The sequence below is a fragment of the Coenobita brevimanus genome, chromosome 110 (genome assembly GCF_032717465.1).
Source record: "Coenobita brevimanus isolate Jiangsu-jjx chromosome 110, ASM3271746v2, whole genome shotgun sequence".
Taxonomy (NCBI): Eukaryota; Metazoa; Arthropoda; class Malacostraca; order Decapoda; family Coenobitidae; genus Coenobita; species Coenobita brevimanus.
This window is the reverse complement of record NC_137063.1, coordinates 34,062,632-34,085,326: the sequence shown is the minus strand read 5'-3', so window position 1 is coordinate 34,085,326 and position 22,695 is coordinate 34,062,632. Positions and strand designations below refer to the sequence as shown.

At 41.6% G+C, this 22,695-nt stretch overlaps 2 protein-coding genes and 1 long non-coding RNA gene across 3 annotated transcripts in view; 2 read left to right on the top strand and 1 right to left on the bottom strand.

The window, feature by feature from the left end:
• The window catches only part of LOC145417358 (uncharacterized), an 80,095-nt gene extending 66,037 nt beyond the window's left edge, over positions 1 to 14,058 (bottom strand). Inside the window, exon 1 of the mRNA XM_080286033.1 lies at positions 13,934 to 14,058. Coding sequence (XP_080142159.1) covers positions 13,934 to 13,993 — 60 coding nt within the window. The 5' untranslated portion in view covers positions 13,994 to 14,058. The remainder of the gene's footprint in view (positions 1 to 13,933) is intronic.
• A 696-nt stretch (positions 14,059 to 14,754) lies between these two features.
• LOC145417482 (uncharacterized) lies at positions 14,755 to 21,134 on the top strand. Its single transcript, XR_013900504.1, has 3 exons — positions 14,755 to 14,865; positions 15,985 to 16,084; positions 20,945 to 21,134. It is a non-coding gene; the product is annotated as an uncharacterized LOC145417482 (long non-coding RNA).
• A 74-nt stretch (positions 21,135 to 21,208) lies between these two features.
• LOC145417439 (uncharacterized) overlaps positions 21,209 to 22,695 on the top strand; it is a 1,700-nt gene continuing 213 nt past the window's right edge. The window contains exon 1 of the mRNA XM_080286125.1: positions 21,209 to 22,695. This exon is cut by the window's right edge and continues 213 nt beyond it. Coding sequence (XP_080142251.1) covers positions 21,209 to 22,666 — 1,458 coding nt within the window. The 3' untranslated portion in view covers positions 22,667 to 22,695.

Genomic DNA, 22,695 nt, shown 5'->3' with positions numbered 1-22,695 from the left:
TTGAGTAAAAAAAGAAAATAATAAAACCTAACGAGCGAAAATATGTAGATGTGGGTGAGGCTGGGAAAGGGAGTGTTTTTCTCTCACTTGCGGGAGGGGTGGAGCATTCTACGTTTGTCGTCCATTTACTCGAAAACTACTGGACATATCGATTTCCTGTAAGACCCATGATAAAGATCAGTGAAGTCTACATATGTACAGGCCATAACAACATAATATCTCTGATGAAAAGTCGTTGTTACATAGACGGAAATATAAAGGTTACTGTGCACACATGACGAAATTGCAGCACGGCCGTGAGTACCCAGTAGTTTTTTGCGATTTACTCGGAAACTATGAGGCCTATCAAAAACCGGTGTAGTCCATGAGAAAGCTCATGAAATTCTACACAAGATTATGAAATAAAAACATGACGTGTGTGAGAAAACTTTTGCAGAAAAGCTCCCTGCTTTTTTTCAAAAAATGGCTTTCAGTTTTTGGCTATTTTCTCAAAAACTACAAATCACATCATAACCGGACTTTCCCATTACAAAGCTGATGAAATTCTCTATCAAAACTTCTAATAACATTTTTCTGTATGATGGAAAACATTCGAACTAGGATGTTGGGAAGTGAAATTGATGTTCGGAAATGTTTATTCACAGTGGCTTAATGTACTTTTATTCGTATTTTTCTATTTTTTTTTTCATTGATTGGCTAGAACAAACATTGGCGAATAAGATATGTAGGTTTCATGGTAATATATAGAGGTTTGGGTGGTGAAAATAAGGCGAGAATACGTGTTTTCAGCAGCGAGTGGGCGAGCTGGAGGGGAGAGGGGTGGAGTAAAATCGTGTGTCAGCAACGCTTATAAAACTTATGCATGTCCAAGAGGGTTAAGCACATTATGGAAGACTGCACTGCACACAATCACCTACACCAACAAGACAACATACACTCTTTGAGAGCTCTTTGGGAAAGCCCAGTCTCGGCCATGGCCTTCCTTAGGGACTCGGGGCTGTTCGGCCAGACTGCCTAGGGAACAACTATTACTACTACTACTACCAGAGCTAAAATGTCCGTCCACCTGTACTGAGTGGTCAAAGTCGTGCACAGGTCCAATCACTCCCAACGAACCTCCAGCACCAAAGTAATACAACCATAACCCACAGGCGGTGTCAAAACGTCCGTACACATCCCCACCGAATAACCAAAGTCATGCAGCCACCGGGCTAAGTCTTTCCCAACTGCCACCAAGCACTGAACACAGATAACAAGCCACAAGTACATGTTCGGTGACAGCAGCCATCCGTTTCTCTACCAAATGCCCAAAGTCGCCCAGTCACCAGGAGTTTTGTTTTCGAGTGGCCACCACATGTCTAACAGACCACAAGCCACAAGTAAATGTACAGTAAAAGTGCCCATCCGTCCCGTGACAGAAGGGTGAAAATCCTGCCAAAAGCCTTGCTTCTCCCCACCTCCTGTCCCTCCTCCATACCCTCCAGGCTCCCCCCTCATTCCCTCAGTCCCTCCCCTCCTTCTTGCTGATAGCACTGACTCATGAGTTTTTAAATTTTTTTTGTGATTCATTTGGATACTATTGGCCGTATTGAAATTAGGAAGTGACCACGAGAAAGCTCATGAAATTCTGCATCCAGACATGTGCTTAATTCTTGGAAATTGTTGACAAAATTTTGCACTAGGATGGTGGGAATTTATATGAGGGTAAGTTTTACTACTGAGAACTATTTATTCTCAATGCATATCTGTATTTTGACTTATCAGTTTTCTGTGTTTTTATTACCTGTAGCTTATCTTACAATAAAAACACCAATGAAGACGAAGGCATATACACCATTTACACCATCCATCCATCCATCATCCAATCCTACATTGCCCCATTTATACCAAGTTAACCAACTGCCGGTGATATATTTGGCAGTGGAATTTTTTTGTGGTCCGGGAGCAGTTATCACTGGTATCAAATAACTGATTTTCCAACCGTTCTGAGTTTTTTGTGGATGTTTTTTGTCTATGCATTGTTTTCTTGATGTTTTGCATTAATATGGATATTCTTATGTATGTTTTGGTGTCTAAATATGGCAGACTGACCTGAAAACAGAGCCAAAATTAGGAGGGGTACTGTACATACAGTAGTGTATAGGTTGGGTGTTTTTTGGTTTTCAGTTTTTTTTTATGGTTTTCTTTATGTTTAGCATTACTTTGGATATTCCTACGTGTGTTTTGGTGTCTAAATATGGCAGATTGACCTGAAAACAGTGCCAAAATTAGAAGGGGTACTGTACATACAGTAGTGTACAGGTAAGGTGTTTTTTGGATTTCAATTTTTTTTGTTTTTTTTTCATGGTTTTCTTTGTGTTCAGCATTACTTTGGATATTCCTATATGTGTTCTGATGTCTCAATATACCTATGCACCCAGGAGGAAAATATGGAAGTTGAAATTCCAAGCACTAAAGGATTCCTTCTATGGCAAGAGAAATAGAGTGGCGGCTGAACTGGAAGCTGTTGACAGAAGTACCGGTATTAACGTATGGTACAGAGCTCTCAACAACAATCTCTTAAGAGTTACCGTGCTGATTCGGTATAGGGATGAATAAGGGGTCCTCCAAGACATCAGGTTACATGGTGGTGAGATGAAGGTGTAGAAGCAGCAGCTAAGGAGAAAAGAAGCCATTTCCAGGAGTGGAAAAGTGGTGGTAACAGAAAGGAATACTTGGCTGTCTAGCACAGGGCTAGAAAGGAGGTATACAGAAGGGCCTAACCTCGCTAGTTGTGAAACCACTAGTTTGGAGGCAAACTTTATATCGCAAAAAATAAAAATAGACAGGAACATATAGAGAATTCAACTATTTTTCCATTTTTGTCTACTTTTATCCACTAAATAGTCAAATTTTTATATATTTATTATAATTAATAGGACAAAGCAACAAAAAGTCACCATTAAATGCTCATAATGCAGTTTTGAATAAAAAAGTTGGGAGTTGGGAGTGCATATGCTTACTGGGAGTAAGCGCCACCACCACCATCGCCATCCTCCTCTCCACCATCACAACCCTCCTCTCCACCATTGCCACCCTCTTAAGCACCAGCCTTTCGCCGTATCTCCTGTAGTATCTCATTATCACTTTCAAACCCTTCATAGTCATTAGGTTATGCCTTTTCCGTACTCACGCTTCTTCTTCACAGCCATCTTCCCACCACCACTATTTGAAGTTCCTGGCCTTCAGGCAGCACATCATTTCCACCACCAGCCACAGAAGCCATGAGTTTAGCAAAAACAGTGAACAATGGGGGTAGCCAGGTATAAAAAAAAGGGCAAGGTCCCACTAGCGCAGCAATGGGCAGGACAACAGTGAATCGAAACATGCCACATGACTCGCTCGCTATGTGCGGCTCACTCACTAGACGAGACTCGCTCGCTAGGAAAACAAGTCGAAATGTGCCTCACGGCTTGCTCGCTAGACAACGATTGCCATAGAGTCGCTAGTTTCGAGGTTTTTGTTGTTAGTTATGAAGCTGAAGACAGTTTCTATCCTATCGCTAGACTTGAAATTGCTAGTCAAAAAAACAGTAGTTGCCAGGCCCTACTGTACAGGGCAAAATCTAAGTCTCAGAGATATTTACTGAATAACCTACGGTAAGTAGCACTGAAAGGAATAATATAGTAATTATGGTGGTAAATCTGACGAGGAGGGCAAACAGGGGTGTTAAAGGTGAGCAGTGAGTGAAGAATGATGAAGGAAAGGTAGTGGTGGACAGTCATATGGTGTCATTCATATAGTTTATTAATGCTCCAACATGCTTGCATCAGCCTTGGTCACCTAAAAGCACTACTGCTCACTCTCTAGCAACCTCCTATTCAGTCCCTTATCCCAGAGGTCATGCTCTATGACATCGTCGCAGGTCTTTTTTGGTCTATCTCTCTCATAACCCTACTTCCGACATTCACACCTCTCAATTTCTGCACCCAATTCTCATCCTCCATTCTCTCTACTGCCCAAACCATCTCAACCTGCCCCTCCTCATTGCAGGATAAATATACTCCAGCCTAATCCTTCCTCTTAATTCTTCAATCAGAAATCTAAACCCCCCTAGGCCTTGCATTCAATGATGCACTATAAATCCATGTAATCATTGATGTTTCTGTACATTTGCACCCACGAATATCCTCTTCCATTACTGCCCAGGTCTCACTATCATACACCATTACACTCCTAACATATGTTGCACACTAAGATCCCTTAGTACAGAGGGACAGTCCTCTCAATATCAGGAAAGACAAACGTTCCCTGAACTTCCTCCAACCACTCCTTACCCTAGCCACAGAGCTAGCTCCAGCCCCACCTCCAGTACATAACATGTCCCCCAAATAACAAAACTTTCACACACTTAAGCGACTCACCAGCAAGATCAATCCTCTTATGCCTGACAATCTCTATATGCTCTCCCTGAGACACCACACACATGAAGTCAGCATTATTTCACAGTCTACCTCTAATAACACATCTCTTATGCACCCACTTATCACAAATACTGAACAAAATGGAGCAACTACTTCTCACACCCTTCTGGCAAACTGCACGTGGCCATTCTCCCTTTGCTTTGACAGTACTGCCACCTGCTCTAGAAATCATTACTTTTGTTTTAACCATATTTACTTTCAAACCCTTGTGCTCCATTCCATCTTCCCACTTCCTAAATCTTTCCACCACCTCCCTTTCATTCTCTGCAATCAAAACTAAGTATGCAGCATACAATATATCCCATGGGAGTCCATTTCTGAAGTCACATGAGAGAGATTCAAGTGGTGGCAACCACATAACCAAATTATAGTGCCTGGTTGTTTAGTGGGCAATTAAGGTGTTCCAATAGGATTAAGCTGGTGCAAGCTTACATCCAAGGGGTAGTTTGGGTTTATTGCTCATGTAATGTTACTCAGGGATGAGTGAGGCTGATCACTCTCATCTTAGATGTCAGGACCAACTTGTCTAGTCCTGGGCTCCTACGCTCGTCATGGGGCAACACTGAATTAGATGATGAATGAATGAGTGAAAGGATTGATCTTGCTGGAGAATCTATCAAGGGTGTGGGGGAGTTTTCTTATTTGGGGGACATGTTACTCCTATGTGCTGGAGCATGTTCTGTGACTAAGATAAGAAGTGGTTGGAAAAAATTCAGTAAGCTGTTGCCTCTTCTACACTGAAAGGGCTCTCCCTCCAAGCTAAGAGATCTTTGTATCTGGAAGGTTTTAGGAGTGTAATGTTGTATGGTAGTGAGACCTGGGCAGTAAAGGAAGAGAATATTCATGGACTCAAAAATACACAAATGACAATGATCAGATGAACATGTAGTGCATACTTGAATGCGAGGCCTGTGGGGGCTAGGATTACGATTATGAGTTAAGAGAAAGGATGGGACTGGAATGTATTGCAGCAGTGATGCGGATGTGTAGATTGAGATAGTTGGGCATATTGAGAGGATGGAGGATGACAATTGGGTGTGGAAGGTAGAAGTGTGAACACTGGGGGCAGTGATGCAAAAGGCACACCAAAAAAGACCTGGGATGAGGTCATATGAGTATGACCTAAAGGTTAAGGATCTGAATAGGGAGACTGCCAGAGATCAAGCAGTGTGGAGAGCTGACATTACGTGACCATGGCCAATGCATGTAAGCATGTCTGAGCCTTTATAACAAATATGACATAAACAAAGTTTGTGGCATTTTAAGAAGGCAGTTGTAATTGTTGCACCCTATTGTTATTGTTTTGCCAATAATTTTTATGTTATTTTTTCCATCTCCAGACAATTCTATTCTGATTATGATCATCCCATATCTGAGACTAGTCAGTGAAGGCTGTAACAAACCTCTCTAATTAAAAGTCTCCTGAAACAAGTAAATGCATCTGGAAAAGCAAGATTTTTTTTGTTTTTTTAATCAAACTGGAGGGGTTAAAGCTTTTAAGTAAAACCAAATTAATTTGTACTTCATCACTGTGAATTTTTAGTTGCATGTACACCACCAGCCCCATATCCCAGGAGGTGCACACATCTGTTTCAAAACCTCTGTAGTACACAGTATTATAATTATAAACACCTGATACCTGTATGGAAAATATGGTAAATGTATGCTTTACTTTAAGCACCAGAAAAATCTTACCCACTCAATTCACATTCCTCCAGTATGTTTTCTGTATTTTTCTTTTTTCAGGGTGGTAAATGACCTTTTCCTGCTGAATTCTCCCCCTCCCCCCATTATTATCATCATGTTCCTTAAACGATACTTACAATTGTTTGTTTCTGGTGAAATGGAAGAAACTTGCTCAAACATACTCAAAGGCGGATTTTGTTTCCCATTTCCCAACAGAAGGTTAGGTTAGGTTAAATTATTTGGTAGAGTTAAGCTAGGTTACAGTGGGTTAAGTTTAACTAATACCGGTAATTTCCACAACTCAGGCTTTCTTTCTAAATTATTTTAGTTGGCAAAAATACAGGCAAACCTCAATTTGTGATACCCCTATAAGCAATACCCCGGAATAGCGAGAGGGATAAAAATACCATCCTACCCCGCCTAATGATGGCAGAGCCCCCCCTCGGTTTAACAATGAGTCCTCTGATGTTTCGTCTTGGAGTGATGGGGTTTGAGGGCTTTGTGGAGGATGAGTGAGTGCTAGGGAGCACCACGTCCCCTAGCCTCAGGGGGGATAGCAAGGATGATGACCAAAACCGGATATGGACTTACAAGAAGTAAGTGATGAGAGGTGTTTGATATTTTCTGATCTAATTTTTATGAGCTTCAGATTTTATTTGTTGGTTTTAGTGAGCTACTGTATTTACAGGTGTTAGGCTTAGGTTAGCTTCTTTTACAGTTGTTAGGCCATTTAGACTGGCTTTAAACTTTCTTTTGGAATCATTTGGGTGGGTTTTTGACTTGGGTGGGGGAACTTAAGGCTCAAAAACACATCCCTATACAGTACCAAACTTTACATGTTAAATCATCCCCAATTTACAATACCCCGCCTAGTGATGGGTTTTTACTTAACCAACTGCATCATTAAACAGGGGTATGCCTGTATAAAGTTTTCAGTTACTCAGTTAGAATTTTCATTACATTATTGTAAAAGGCGACAAAAAGGGTTGGCAGAGGGTAAGTGCCCCTCCCCGGAAAACAACTAACTAAAAAAACAAACAATAAGCCTCGGACAAGGGCTGATCAAACGATGACGACCAAGGACCGGACAAAGGACATGGTAATTGGTACTTGGAATGTAAGGGGAGCGAATGATGAGGTGAAAGAGAGAGAGATTGTCCAGGTGCTTGAGGATGCGAAAGTGGATGTATGTGGAATAACTGAAACAAAATGGAGAGGAGAAAGTGTGAGAGAATGGGAGTATGGATGGGGTATATGTGCAGGAGTAGGTGAGAATGAGAGGGCAAAGGAAGGAGTATGTATAGTTGTGAGTAAAAGATGGAACAGGAGCATAAGACAGTATGGATCAGTTGGGTCAAGGATTGTGTGGGTAAAGCTGAAAGTCGGAATACAAATGTGGGCGATTGTGTGTGTGTATGCACCAACGCAAGATCGTGCTAGAAGAGTGAGAGATGAGTTCTGGACAAATGTAGAAGTGTGCATGGAAAAGTTTGGAAGGAATGAGAGAGTGTTTTTGATTGGTGATATGAATGGTAAAGTTGGGAATGTGAAGATGGATGGAACAGTTGGTGAGTGGGGTGTGCCTGCTGAGATAGATGAGAATGGGAGTGCGTTAGTGGACATTTGTGCTGGGAGGGGGTTGGTGATAGCCAATACCCTCTTCAGGCATAAAATGATCCACAGGTATACATGGCGAGTGATGAGAAGGGTGGGTGGTGAACTGAATGAAAGGAAGGCAATGATTGATTATGTGTGTGTGGATGAAAGGATGCAAAGATGTGTAAAGGATGCAAGAGTGTATAGAGGTTGGGGGAGTGGACTTTCTGACCACTACTTGGTGGTGGCCAGAATTAGAATGCAAGTAAGATGGAGGAATAGAAGAAGGGAAAGACGAGAGGAAGGAGTAGTTGTAAGGAGAGTGGAAAGGTTACAAGAGGATGAGAAAAAGGCAGAGTATAAGAGAGAAGTGGAAGAACGATTGGGCAAATATGAATTGGAGCAGATGGGAGACGTGGAAGGTGTATGTAAGATATTTACAGAAGAAATATGTGCAGCATGTGATGTGGTGTGTGGAAGGAAGAGAAGACGGAGGGGGGTGCAAGGAACAGCGTGGTGTACCGAAGAGGTGAAACAGGCTGTGGCACAAAAGAAGAAAGCATACAATGAATGGATGAGAAATAGGGGCGTGGAAGAAGTTGACAGGCGGAAGAGAGAGTTATATGTAGAAAGAAAGAGAGAGGTGAAAAGATTAGTAAGACAGAGTAAGAAGAGAGTGGATGAGGAATTTGGAAGGAATTTGAGTGTAAAGTGGAGGGACTGTAAGAAAATGTTCTGGAGAGAGGTGAAAGGGGTAAGACAGGGTGGAAGTGAAGTTAGCAGGGGAGTGAAAGATAAAAAGGGTAGATTACTAGTGGAGAAGGGAGAAAAAGTGAGCAGATGGAGAGAACACTTTAAGGAATTGTTGAACGTAGAGGATGGAAGTAATGTGAGTATAAGTGGCTGGGGAATGGCTGGGAGAAGGAGGGAGGTGAGAAGACAGGAAGAAATCAGTAGGATAGAAGTTGTGGAAACAATGAAGAAAGTTAAACTGGGGAAAGCCCCAGGAATTGATGGAGTGTGTGGTGAAATGCTGAAGCATGGGGGAGAGATAGTAGTAGAATGGATGTGGAAGATGTGCAGATTGGCCTGGGAGGAAGGTAGAGTCCCGGAGGATTGGAAGTCAGGTATAATTATTCCCTTGTACAAAGTAAAAGGGGAAAAAGAAGTGTTTGGTAATCATAGGGGCATTTGTCTTCTTAGTATAATAGGAAAAGTGTATGGTAGGATACTTATAGACAGAGTTAGAGAAAGAACAGAGAAATTAGTTGGAGAAGAACAGGGAGGCTTTAGGAAGGGAGGAGGTTGTGTAGATCAGATATTCATTCTTAGATCTTTAGTGGAAAAGTTTCGAGAGAAGGGAAAGAAGTTGTATGCGGCTTTAATGGATTTGGAGAAAGCATATGACAGGGTGGATAGACAAGGATTGTGGAAAGTGTTAAGAATATATGGAGTAGATGGGAAGTTGTTGAATGCTGTGAAGAGTATGTACGATGGTGCGAAGGCTGCAATGCGTGTGGATGGTGAACTAAGTGAATTTTTCTCTTTGAAAGTTGGTTTGAAACAGGGATGTGTCATGTCTCCATGGTTGTTCAATCTGTACATGGATGAGGTAATAAAAGAGGTACAAGGTAGGGTAGTGGATGTCGGAGTGGCCCTGGTGAGAGAGGATAGTGTTTGGAAACTCCCTGTACTGTTGTTTGCAGATGATACTGTGTTGTTGAGTGAAGACGAAGGGGAGCTGCAAGGCTTGGTGGATGAGTTTGAGAGAGTGTGTAAGAAACAGAATCTAAAGGTGAATGTAGGGAAGAGTAAAGTGATGGTCTTTGAGAGAGGTGAAGTTAGTGAATGTACAGCAAGGTTGGATGGTGAGGAATTGGAATATGTGAGTATGTTTAAGTACTTGCGTAGTGTGATGAGTAAGGATGAAGGTTTGGAGGGTGAAGTGCTTGAAAGGGTACAGCAGGGAAGAAAGGTTGCTGGTTCTTTGAAAGCAGTGATAAGAAACAGGGAAGTGAGCATGGAAGTGAAAAAGTTACTACATGACAGTATTGTGATACCAACTCTAACGTACGGAAGTGAAGCTTGGACATTGTTGGAAGGACACAAGTCAAGAGAGAGAGCAGTGGAAATGAGTTATTTAAGAAGGAGCCTGTGGAGTCACGTGGAGAGACAGGCTGACGAAAGAGGATATAAAGAAGCGTTGTATTGCTGATGTGGATGTGATAGGAAGCGTTATGAGGAACACACTGAGGTGGTTTGGCCATGTGGAGAGGATGGAGGGTGAAAGACTGACGAAGAGAGTGTATGTGAGTGAGGTGGAGGGGGGAAGAGGGAGGGGGAGGCCGAGGATGAGATGGAGGGATGGGGTGGAGAGGTATATGAGAGAGGGGGGTGTGAGTTGGGAGCAGGGCAGTGAAATGGCGGGGGACAGGGCGACTTGGAGGCGATTTGTTTGTGGCCACCCCAAACGGGATTGAGGTGTCTCGAAATAGATAGATAGATAGATTATTGTTACAAATGTGGTGTGCAACCAATCATCGTTCAAAATGCATACTGTCTCTATCCATGGAAAGCCTACGGTAATGGTGTGTCGGATTCACCATCTCGAACAGCTGTTAACCAGTTGGGTTGGTGTTAGTTTATGTTGGTGGAAAGGTGCACACCACTGGATACTCCTCACATTTTGGGTGTAAACACCAGTAATTACTGGTAACCATGATATTTTTATTTAAACTTTGTCTCTGCTACAAAAGTTAACATGTAAGAAGTAGTGCTGTATACAGAACTTGGATCTGTCATAAAAGTTGCAGTACAAGACTAGCATGATAGAATTAGGCTAGTAGGTTACCATATGGTTGTAGGCCTGCTGGTATTTCACTTCCCTCCTTTGGTAGATGCCACGGCATATATCGTACAGAAGCTAAAAATGACTGGGAAACAGATTGAACAAGAAACATTTATGTACCACCCAAAAATACTCATAAAAATATAAAAGACTACCGTATCAGGAAGAGGAACTGATGGTAATTCTTTACCAAATGGACATGGCAATTCCACCTATTTTATAACAAACTCACGATCTCAAGGTAAGTACAGTAATTTTGACACATATACAACACAGATAGCTAACTGTTAAATTGTGACAGCAGTAAGTGATTAGAAAAAGACAAAATATACCTATTTTTGAGTAGTTAAGGAAGCAACCAGGTTGCCCATCGCAATGTTTACTGATTATCTCTCCCACTGGCACTACTCCGACTGGACAAATCAGTGTATCCAGTGGGAAATTTAATGATTTAACCAAACCTAACCTAATCCACCCTATCGACACTTGCATTTGACAACCAGCATTCAACATGCATATTAGGAATGTTAAATATGGCCAGCTACTGGTAGATGGTGGCAGAATATTTATGCATTCCAAATCCTCATTTACAGCTTTAGAGGTAAGTTTATAAAAATGCCCAGTAGCTGCAGTAATCCAGGAAAAATAACAATTAACCTGCCTCGGCCATGGCCTTCCTTATGGACTCAGGGCTGGTCGGCTAGACTGCCTAGGGATCTACTACTACTAATAACCTGTGAAAAGTAGATTTTTGGAATTACATCTAACTAATTGACAATGAAATTAATATGCTCACTGCTGAATTTATGCAATTCTAAGGACTTTTTCTTACATAAGCATTCATCGCAAATGCTCTTCATGCATAAGAAAAGCGGATGGGGAGGGTGAGTCTCTAGTTCCTATCTCTGTCTTTCATTGCATCTAACCTAACCTTGTTTACTTTAGTCTGGACACAGATATGATAAAGGATGGAGAACCCAATTTAATTTAGTCTGGACGTAGATTCAATAACGGATGGAGCTGCGAGCTCCACTCCCTATCTACTTAGTACTAAAAAGTGCACTTGCAACAGATGTATATAGAAGAAAAATTGATTAAAACTAATTATTTCTTTACCAAACGGGCACAGCCTTTCAATGTTTTCTATCAAAATGAATCTTTCACAGGTTACTTGTTATTATTCCTGGATGACCACAACTAATGGTGATTTTTATAAACTTATGTCTGAAAGCCATAAATGGGCATTTAGAATGCATAAATATTCCACCAACATCTGCCACTGGCTGGCCATATTTAACCTGTTCCATGCCAGATCCTTTGTCAACTTTTTGGCCACCATTGCCGAGGGTTTGGGAAGCTGTGTGACTCACAGTGCCAGACATTTTCAACTTTTTTTTTTTCCCATGAACAGACCTAGAATGTGGTCAAAATATGCCTAGTGATAGTCAAAGTAATCACTTCAGCTGTTTTCCGTCTGTAAACAGGTGTTTTGGTCCAGCACACCCAGATTGCATCAGATGGCTACTTTCAGATACAGGTACCACCAGTGGCTGATGTGGATAGATGGTCGAATTTGGTGTGGAGTGGGTGGATGCATGTAGTACTTGTAGTATGAACACAGCCTGATTTATGTAATGCAGCCACAGTCGAAACTATGATGACAGGAAGTTGGGTTTCCATGCTAATTTTACATACTGTATATTCACTTCCATTTTTTTTTTCTTTTTATTGTGTTGGTATAAGGCACTATAAACATTCCCATATGGCACAATATACACTCGTGCTGCAGACAGTCCTATTAGTTACGGTAACTCACATGTTTCTTAGGTTACTTTCCTTACATTATATATTTGATTTTATTATTTACTTCTGTTTGCTTACATTTACTTATATTACTTATGCATCACTATCAGTTAGTTCGTCACTTGGAAGTTCTCCAACTTCAACTGGAAGTCGGGAGTAAGTACAAAATCACTGGCAGCGTGGCATGACCCTGATTTGCATCAGATGGCTAATTTCAGATAGTGTCAGCATCTGATGTGAATAGATAGTCCATTTAGGTGTGGAGTGGGTGGATGCATGGACTATTTGTAGCATGGAAATGCAACCTAGTGTATGTAATGCAGCCACAGTCAAAACTACGATGATGTGAAGTTGAGGTTCCGTGCTAATTCTACGTATTTTCACATTCATTTTTTTTTTTTTTTCCTTATTATGTTGGTATAAGGCAAGGGAGGGGAGGAGGGGTGTCAGTCACCCCATTTTCTGTCACACACTAAGGGCAGACGCAGGTAATTTCATGCAAATGTGAGAAAAACTGTGTCCGCATATACTGTACACAGCCTTGGCAGTTTAGGGTGCTCTGAGTTAGTCTGTATATATACAGACTCGGCAATTTTTACACTTGGTTTGTCTGTATGTATAAGGACACGGCATGGAACAGGTTAACGTGCCTAACGTGCATTTTTAAATCTGATTGCTGGCTGTCAAATGCAAGTGAGGTTAGATTGGATTAGGTCTGGTCTTGTTAGGTTAAATGTGGTTAAATCATGAATTACCTCACTACTTTGGCACACAATACACTAACGCATCCAGTCGGAAAGATGATTTGCAAACAATGCGGCCAGTCGGAGACTGTCAGTAAACACCGCTGCGGGTGACCTGGCCGCTTCCTTAAATACTCCCAAAATAGGTATACTGTATTTTTGTATTTGTCCAATCACTTCTTGCAGTCACAATGGAACAGTTAACCATGTTGCTTATGTAACAAAATTACTTAGCTTGAGGTTGAGTTTGTTATAATATGGGAGGAATCGCCACGCCCATTTGGTAAAGAATTACCGCACCTAAAACTGCATAAACTAAATGATGAACACATTAAAATCTTCTCCATTAGTTGAGTGTACTTCAGAAATAATACCAAAGGCTCATTAAACAGAAAATATGGACTCGCCATGCCTGTTTATTAAAGAATTAATGAAATTATTTGGCAAGGTGCTTCTACTGTTTAAAGTGTATGTTTAGAAAATAGACCTTCATCATTCTCAAGTCACTCCTAACAGTGATATTTAATTACTGACCATCCTTCCTTGTTCCCTTTGTTTCGAAGTCTTATCAATAATAGTAAGTCAAATATTGTACAATAATCTAAAAATCACGCTTGCTCAACGATATTACTCCACTCCAGGCTTACCAAATAAACCAATACCAGTGCTCTGCGAAAAAGCAGTCAAAACTAATAAAACCAAAAATTAAATGAATATACTCAAATACAGTACCCTAGCAACGACATACTTAACACTACAAGCTTTAAACTGGAGGGCCTTCAAATAAAACTTACCTCAACAGTGGTGTCAGCCACACGACAAATGTCAGTTAGTTGGATCTCCGCTGCAGCCATGGCCACGGCAGGACATGTGACTGATATTTTCACCTCGCTCTCCAGGAAGTGTCAAGAAGTATCTGTTTACGTTTTGGGCGTAGTACGGTGGTTCTGCCCGTGAGATAATTCGGTGTGCTTTCTTTCGGCTGTGTATATCAACGACAAAATTAGCATGAATGCGTTTGTAACATCAGCATATGTTAATTAATCAGTTACAGAGTAGATATTTAGCACGTAAAGAATATGCACTAGGTAGTTTACTTCCGGGATATTTTCTCTATATTGTCTATCATCCTTGATCATTACGACGTACTGAATGCCTTATTTTGACCTAAATTACACGCCACACACTTGAATCTTCATTAATGTAAAATAACTGCTGGCACTATAGTCATCTACATACCCTAAAGGACTGGAATGAAGTACAATGACTAATGACGGACGAAACTGAAATGTGAAAATGAACCCTGCAGTATTTCTTGGTAGGTTCCATTATGTTAACAATCAACACAAAGACTCGCCTCGTGGATGTTTACTCAAATATCCTCGTGGTTAATGTTAGTACATGGTATCTAGACCTCCGTCCTTAATATCTGTACAATTAAGCACCGTGCTGACTATATAACTTTTTAAAAAACGAAGTAAGGTTTTCATAGAGATATGGAGAAGCGAGGATGACGAAACATTATGATGAGCGGCCAATGAATTGTGACAAAACTGTGAGAGGCGAAGATCTGGCACCGCCGCAGGACAGACGAGCGCCATTTGCCGAGCAGGAGGAAGCAGTGGTCCATTTCTTATGTTGTGCTCGTCTGTTTCTTTGTGTATTTAGAGAAGATAAAATCATGGCACATTGATAAACGCCCGTGGAGTTGATGGTCACTGAGTTAGTGAGTGAAGCATGAGTGTGAGTGGGGTGTTGTTGGGAGGGGGGAGGTGATGAAGGACAGTGCAAGAATTGTCAACTACATTACATCTTCCCATTGAAGGAAGTACTGTACAGTGTTTACAGCAAACGAATTGTGTGTTCGGAATTACGCATAATTTTATGAGCTTTAGTAATTGTTGTCACAGCTGGTCATGAAAGTTACACGGACTAAATGATAGTAGTAGTGCGCTGGTGTTAAAAGTGTTCAATTAAATGTTAACCAGTACCGTACACTTGCATAATCAATAACAATCTGTGATTATTTGAGTTTTGAATACATGCATTTCTTGCATATTGTCACTGCAGCCCTCTGGAATATCAATCAATGTTTTACTAGTTAACTCGCAGCAGCAGCAGCAGCAGCAGCACTTTAGGTAGCCCCTCCCTGGAGGTCCCCTAATATCGGATGGTCATTACCAGAACTGCTTCCAATCTGCACTAACAATAGATGCTTCTGTGTCATTTTCAGTTGCCCTCCATCTTCCCTCCCATAAAATTTTTTATTAATTTCTGCACACTTCACTGATGCCCTCAGTTATGCTTCCAAAAACATTGAAGGTATACTGTAGGATGACAGCAAAAGATGGTGCATTTGTCAGTAACACAGTACCGTATGTTACTCTGTACTTCATTAATGCCACCATAAGTACAAGATATCTTCCAGCTGAATAAGCCCATCTTGTGGCAGCAGGAATGAAGTTGAATATGGCTACCTTATGTCATTTGTGAAGAGTGATTAGTGTACAGTGATGACACTTGAGAAGATTAGGAGAAATGCACTGAGATGGTTTGAACATGTGAAGAGAATGGAGAGTGAAAGACTGACTAAGAGGGTGTATGTAGGTGAGGTGGAGGGAGGGAGAGGGAGGGGTAGACCGAGGATGAGGTGGAGGGATGGAGTTGAGAGGTATATGAGGAAGGGGGGAGTGAGTTGAGGGGAGGGTAGTCAAGTGGTGGGTGACAGAGCAACCTGGAGGCGTTTTGTCTGCGGCCACCCTTTACGGGATTAGGGCGTCGGGCTATAGATAGATAGATAGATAGATGACACTTCTGTAGTTTGTTACTTATTTTCAATTTTCAGATTTGGTGTTTGAGAAGCTGCATAGAGAAAGCTGTGTGGATTTCATGTGCAGGGATTAGGATGCTGTGTTGACCTGTACACTGGACTGATTTTACTCATGGTAAGATAACATAAAAGGGAAAACTTTACCACACGAGTATGGCAGTTCCACCTGTTTTCTTATGTTCTCACATTTGTAAGGAAAGGAACTTTAGGACAGTATGCAGCACACACAGCTGCTTGTTGATTTTAGACTATGAAACATAGAACAGACAAATTTTACCGAGTTTAAGGTATTTAAGGAAGCTGCCAGGATGCACACAACAGCCTGTTTACTGACGATCCCATTAACTTAATTGGGAGAGCTATGCCCCCCAGACTCCCTATGATTTTAACTCCTTGGGCTGGTGGAAGCCTTCATTTTGTATCAGACCAAAACTTCTACCCAAACCTAACCTAATCAACCTGTAAATGGACCCATTTGAAGAGGAAATTTGGAGGACTTGTGCCTGTGTGGCAAAGTATTAATCAAAAATATTTTTCATGTGTATTTCTGTCATTGTGGCTTTTATCACATCAGCTTTTTCTCATCAACTTTGGAGACTTTGTACTGCTTCATCCTTATGGCTTTATTTCTCTGTCTGGTGTATTAATATATGCTGTTTATGTAGGCTATCCTTATCAGTAGGATATATATAGCTTACAAGAAAATAATGTGTAGAAAGTAAATAAGAACGAGGTGCTAGAAAGCCTGCTAAAGCAAAGAGAATAATTATGACCCATGATGCATAGGATGGGTGAAGCACGTGCTACTTAATGTGATTCACATTGTTTCTGCATCATGGTGAACCACAGCTTGGTTTTATATGTGTGTGTGCATGCACACCTGCCTCAGTCCCGTGTTGGGTAGCTGGTCACAAACAAACCACCTCTTTGTCACCCTGTCCTCTGCTGTCAGGCTGCCCTTTCTCCAGCTCACACACCTTTTGACATATGTTTCACCTCATCCCTCCATTTCATCTTCAGTCCTCCACTCCACCTCACTCACATACACTCTTCTAGTTAGTCTCATTCTCCTTCCCCTCCACATTGCCAAACCATCTTTTAGTGTTCTTGATACTGGTACTTTCTAGCCCTCACTCTTGACCTGTTTTTTTGTAACAGGGTCCAAACTTCACTTCCATTGGTCAGAGTGAGGATCACAATTCAGTCATGCAGTAACTTTTTTTTTTTTTTTTTTTTTTTTTTTTTTTACATTCATTCATGCTTACTTCTCTCTTCCTTATCACTGCTCTCAGTAAACCAGCAACCCTTCTTGCACACACTGCATACATATGTGCATGTGTGTGTGTTTTATATATAGCTACCTTATATACTTTATACTTTGTACACATACTCACATACGGGTATGTGATAGTTGTTGCGATATGCTAATCCAGTAAGTCTGATGGCCACCACCTGAAGTGGGATTTCAAGCACATAGTGGAAAGTAAATTAGTGAAATAGCATATTCTAGTGCTAAAAATGAAAACTATACCCATTTTACACTTACAGTACTTGGCACAAATTTCACACCCTTGTCATAGCACTTCATCATGGCTGGCCTAGGTGGGTTGGGAAAAAAAATGCCACTAGCATTGGCAACAGTGTTCTGAGTCACCCAACATACAAAAAACAATCTGGTTTGATCCAGTAAGCCAGAGTTTTCTGGAAGGTTCACATGGTTTTTCCCAATTACCACATGGTATGTGGTATGTATAACAATTTGTCTGGGGGCCATAGAGTGTTCGTTAAATCTAATATCTGGCTTAGTACGGTAAAGCGAGGCCTTACTGTACCGTATATGAAAGAGAGGTAATGATTTAAGAGAAACACTAAATGTGTACAAATGCAGAGTGGAATGACCCAAAGACAAAATGGCCATTGCTATGAAGGGCTTGATAAGAGGTAGAGAATTACAAGAAGGTGTGTTAGTTAGTTCACATATTAGTGTATAGGTGTGAAACTTTGGCAAGGCATGAGTTTGAAAATTCTAGTGTGTTAGCAATGGAAAAATGGAACTGTTTAGGATTAGGGTACAGTATATACTGGTTTCGTAGTATGGATAGAAAAAGAAGTATACTGTACGTTCACCTAAGATGTAGAATAGAAAAGTGTTGACCTTAGGGTTGAAGAATCTTCATAGATGCTATGGTCATAGAGGATAGCTGTGAATAAGATTGTTGGAAAAAGGATATGTACAAATGAGTTGAGGTGTGAATGGTCAAAAGATGATGACTAGAAATGGAGAGTGACTGAGAGTGTGAGAAGCAAGGAATGAAAGTTAACACTAGAATACATACGCGGGCGTATCACACCCAATGCGTACCCGAGTTCACGTGATCACTGAGTGGATTATTGTCTGAGACGGCTGGGCACCCAGACCCTCCTTCCACGTGTTGTCCTAGTAGGGAGAGGTAGTGTTGCTCTGCTCTCTTCGAAGGAAATTTCCATATCAGTGCCCTTGGGTATCTTACACCCATCGTATGTACTCCCGTACATATGTGACGCAGAGTTTGTCATATCCAGTAAGTAGTTTGAGTATGATTTCTAAAGTGCTTTTCCTTGCAGGAAGTGAATATTTCTTAGAACACAGATATTTCTTTGTGAACTGTGAATCATGGCCCACCATTTTTTGAGTGATGAAGAACTTGATAAAATAATGAACACCACTGGGTGCTAAGAATCAGAGTCCACCTGTCCAGTGGCGGGAGTGCCCTGTTCGGACTGACAGGAAGACATGCTTCTGGTGCACCAAATGTCAGAAGGCTGTCTGCCAGGGGCATTATTACCCTGTCTGTGGTGATTGTTTGTGAGTCCAAGTGCTCATGATTTTGAGAATTGTCAAGGAAAATTCGAACAAATTATTTTTCTCACGGCCATAAATACACCACAGATGACAAATAGCAACTATTTTGGATTGCATACCACTGTGTTTTGCAATTATGAGGTTTCAGTAGTAAAGTAATAACATTCACTACTCAAGAAATGACATTTCCTGATAATTGTAAGTTCTATCTTAGTTACCCCCTAAAACAAGGCTGTGGGGGTGGGTGGGTGGTCAAAATCACTGGGTAAAGCCTTAGAGAGGTCCAAATACCATGTAGTGTTCAATTTCAAGGGTCTGGGATTGCATGAAAAATTGCCAATCTTCGTACTCCATTTTTTACTCTAAGAAAAATACCCCATTTTTTGTTTACCTCCACCACGGCCCACCGTGAGTCTGTAAGGAATAGAGTGCCATGTGCTGCAGCGCCCATGACCCAGGAGTGTGTGTGCAAGTGCAGAAGTCTGCAGCTCCTGTTTCAAATTTTCCACATATTTTTTTTTTAGTTACATCAGAATTTTTCCCTATTTTTGATACTTTTTTCAAGTTACCACTTAACCTTTAAGATATCATACAAACTCATTTACATAAGGTTCAAGTGAAAATACAAAGCTTGTATTTTTTATATATGTACTTGGTTTTACTAAATTCGGATTTTCACATAGGTGTATGACTTTCCGAAAAATGGGTTTATCAAACCCAGCATGTGTATTAAGATGCAGTAAAATTTGCGTATGTATTCTAGGGTTAAGGGGGGGTGGGGATGAATAGATAAACTAATTATTGAAGCAGGTGACTGAAATATGTATGAAGGTGTACATGGCAAGGGTTGTAACCCCTGTTTTATATCTAATTTGCAGATTATGTCTTCTGTCTGTATGTGTGAAGTGCATCCATAAAGAAAAATAAAAGAAAATCCATCATCCATCATCCAATCCTTCGTTGCCCCATTAGGAGCATAGGAGCCAGGGGCTAGGCAAGTTGGTCCTGACATTTACGATGAGAGTGACCAGCCTCACTTATCTCTGAGTGGCATTACGTGAATAATAAACCCCAACCATCCCTTGGATATAAACCTTCACTGGCTCAATCCGATTGGAGCTCCGTAATTACCCACTAAACCACCAGGTGCCAAAATTTGGTTATATGGTTACCACCCAGCATAGTAAATGGTTTCCTGGTGTACAAGAAACCATTTGGCTTGTCACTCAGTGTAGAGTCACCCACAGGCAGAAGGAAGAGAAAAGAATGAAGGAAAGAAAGACAGAAGAGGGAGTGTGAAGTCACCCACAGGCAGAAGGATGAGGAAAGAAAGACAGAAGAGGATGGAAGGAAAGAAGGATGGAGGAGAGGAAAGGGCAGACACCTGAGAGCAGCATTACATCGAGTGATTGGATGGTGAGCGCCTCCACCTACCACAAAAAATAAAAGAAAAATGTGCATGAATAGTTTTGCCTGTGAGTTGAGGATGAGAATTTTGATGGTGTAAGATGTAAGAATGGATGCATGGCCCATTTCACTCTTGAAGTTCTCAGTTTTATGATTTTGTACTAACATACTGTAATTAAAAATCACATTTGTAATAAATTGGCAAGAAGGGTTTGGAGGATGAGAACATTTTGTCATACATTGTACAGTTTTTAAACTAACACTTAGCTATAGCTGATTACCGCTAACAGAACTTCATAGTTTTGAGCTAGAGGTATTCAGTCATAGCATTGTCTTACAATACAGTACATGATTATACCGTATCTCTAATGATATTTTTGTGTTTCACATATGCAAAATTTAACTATTGTTTGAAATAATGAGAAGTGGTACAGCATACTACTAGGTGTAAGACATGTGTTAATAACTAGAAATGTACAAAAAAATATGGGCAGATGGTTGTGCTTGTGAGGTGCAGCCAGGATTTTGAAGACTTGAATAATTGTATGGTCCATTTTACTGGCTATGCTGTTTGTTACTTCTGCTACATTTGTGCATTTTCTTTCTTATTTTTGGAACCTACTGCTCCCCCATCTTTTAAGTGGGAAGTATAGTTGTGTTGATTATGGTGATGATGTTTAAGATTACTTTAGTGTTCGTTGATGCTATTTTTCCCTCTTGTTACAGGTGGTTATGAGGAGTTTCTGAACATGAACTGTGGAGTCAACTTGAGATTGACAGTTTTATCCACCATCCCAGTCTTCTTCCACCTGAGGAACTGCTGAATGCAAGCAGCTTGTGTTGTGTTGTGGCCACAGCGCTCACCCACCTCCCCAGTCTCACTGAGGTGCTGTGAGGGGTCTCGTACCTGTGCGTGGGTGAGGTACGTGTGATGGTGGGTGGGGTAGGGGTGGGGACCTGGGAGGGAGGGCAGGGACTGAACAGGCAGCTATGGAGTACCATGTGAGCACCGGCAAGGCTAGTGGGATGGAGGAACAGATCCCCCTCTACCTCTGGACTAAGCAGACACAGCAGTTCCCAACCCAGCATATCCCGGCCCACCAGATACCCCAACACCAAGTACAGGTAGAGCAGGTACAGCCAATCCAGCAGGTACAACAGGTGCAGCAGATACATCAGGTACCTCAAGTTCAGCCAGAAACCACAGATGGGAAGTTTTCATGCCCAGACTGTGGGAAGACATTTTTGAAGCGGAGCAGCCTGGAATATCACAAGAAGACTCACACTGGAGAGAAGCCATTCACATGTGGAATATGTTCCAAGGCATTTGCAAATAACCGGAATCTTGTGGTTCACACTAGGATTCACACGGGGGAGAGACCCTACGAGTGCAAGGAGTGTGGCAAAGCTTTCACCCAGCGCAGTATGCTTACTGTTCATTTCAGAATACATACAGGGGAGCGGCCGTATCTGTGCAGTGAATGTGGCAAATCATTTTATCAGAGTGATCACTTGACCAAACACCGCCGCATTCACACAGGTGAAAAACCTTACACCTGTGATGAATGTGGTAAAGCTTTTTCTGATAGTAGTGCCCTCAGACAGCATGTAAGAAGACATCTTGAGGCAGGACCTTTCAGGTGTGAGTATTGTGGTGAGATGTTTGATAAGAAGGTGTGGTACGACTTACATATGATGGCACACAAGGGCCTAAAGCCAGAGGAGTGTGGAATTTGTGGCAAGCAGTTTCCTACCAAAGGACTTCTAACAAATCACTGTAAGAATCACTTCAAAGAGAAAGCTTTTAAGTGTGAACTCTGTGATAAAGAATTCATGAGGTTGGTCACACTTAAAAAACATGTGAAATATGCGCATGGTAGTGGCACATCAACTCGAATTCCACCTATATACGATGATAGACCAGTCAGGAAACCATATGGGGAGTCAAAGCCCTTCAAGTGTGATGAGTGTGATGCCACCTTCACCACTAATGGAAAGTTCCTGGCCCACCAGCAGACCCACCGGCCCAACAAGATGTACAAATGTGAGGAGTGTGGTGCCTGCTTTGCCAAGAGCTATACCTTAGAGGTCCACATGCAGATGCACCAAGCCATCCCTCCACCAATGATACAGCCACAGTCTGTCACCACAACTGTTGCCTCCATGGCTTCTGTTATGCCAGGCATTATTGTACCTGCAGGTGGCAGTCTCCCACAGACATCGGGAAAGGTGACCACGTTTGTAAAAGTGGCTCAGCGGCCACTGGGGGTAAAACGAGAGCCACATTATGAAGACCCACTGGCAGTAGCCACAGCAGCAGCCCAGGTGACCCCAGACTTGGTTGATAATCTTATCATCCCAGAGCACCTCCCCTACACCACCTACCAGTATCAGCCACAACCTCAGCCTCAGCCAAAGACACTCTACCCTCCCAAGTTTCGCAAGTGAGGCCTTAAAAAATTAAATATCAAATTGGC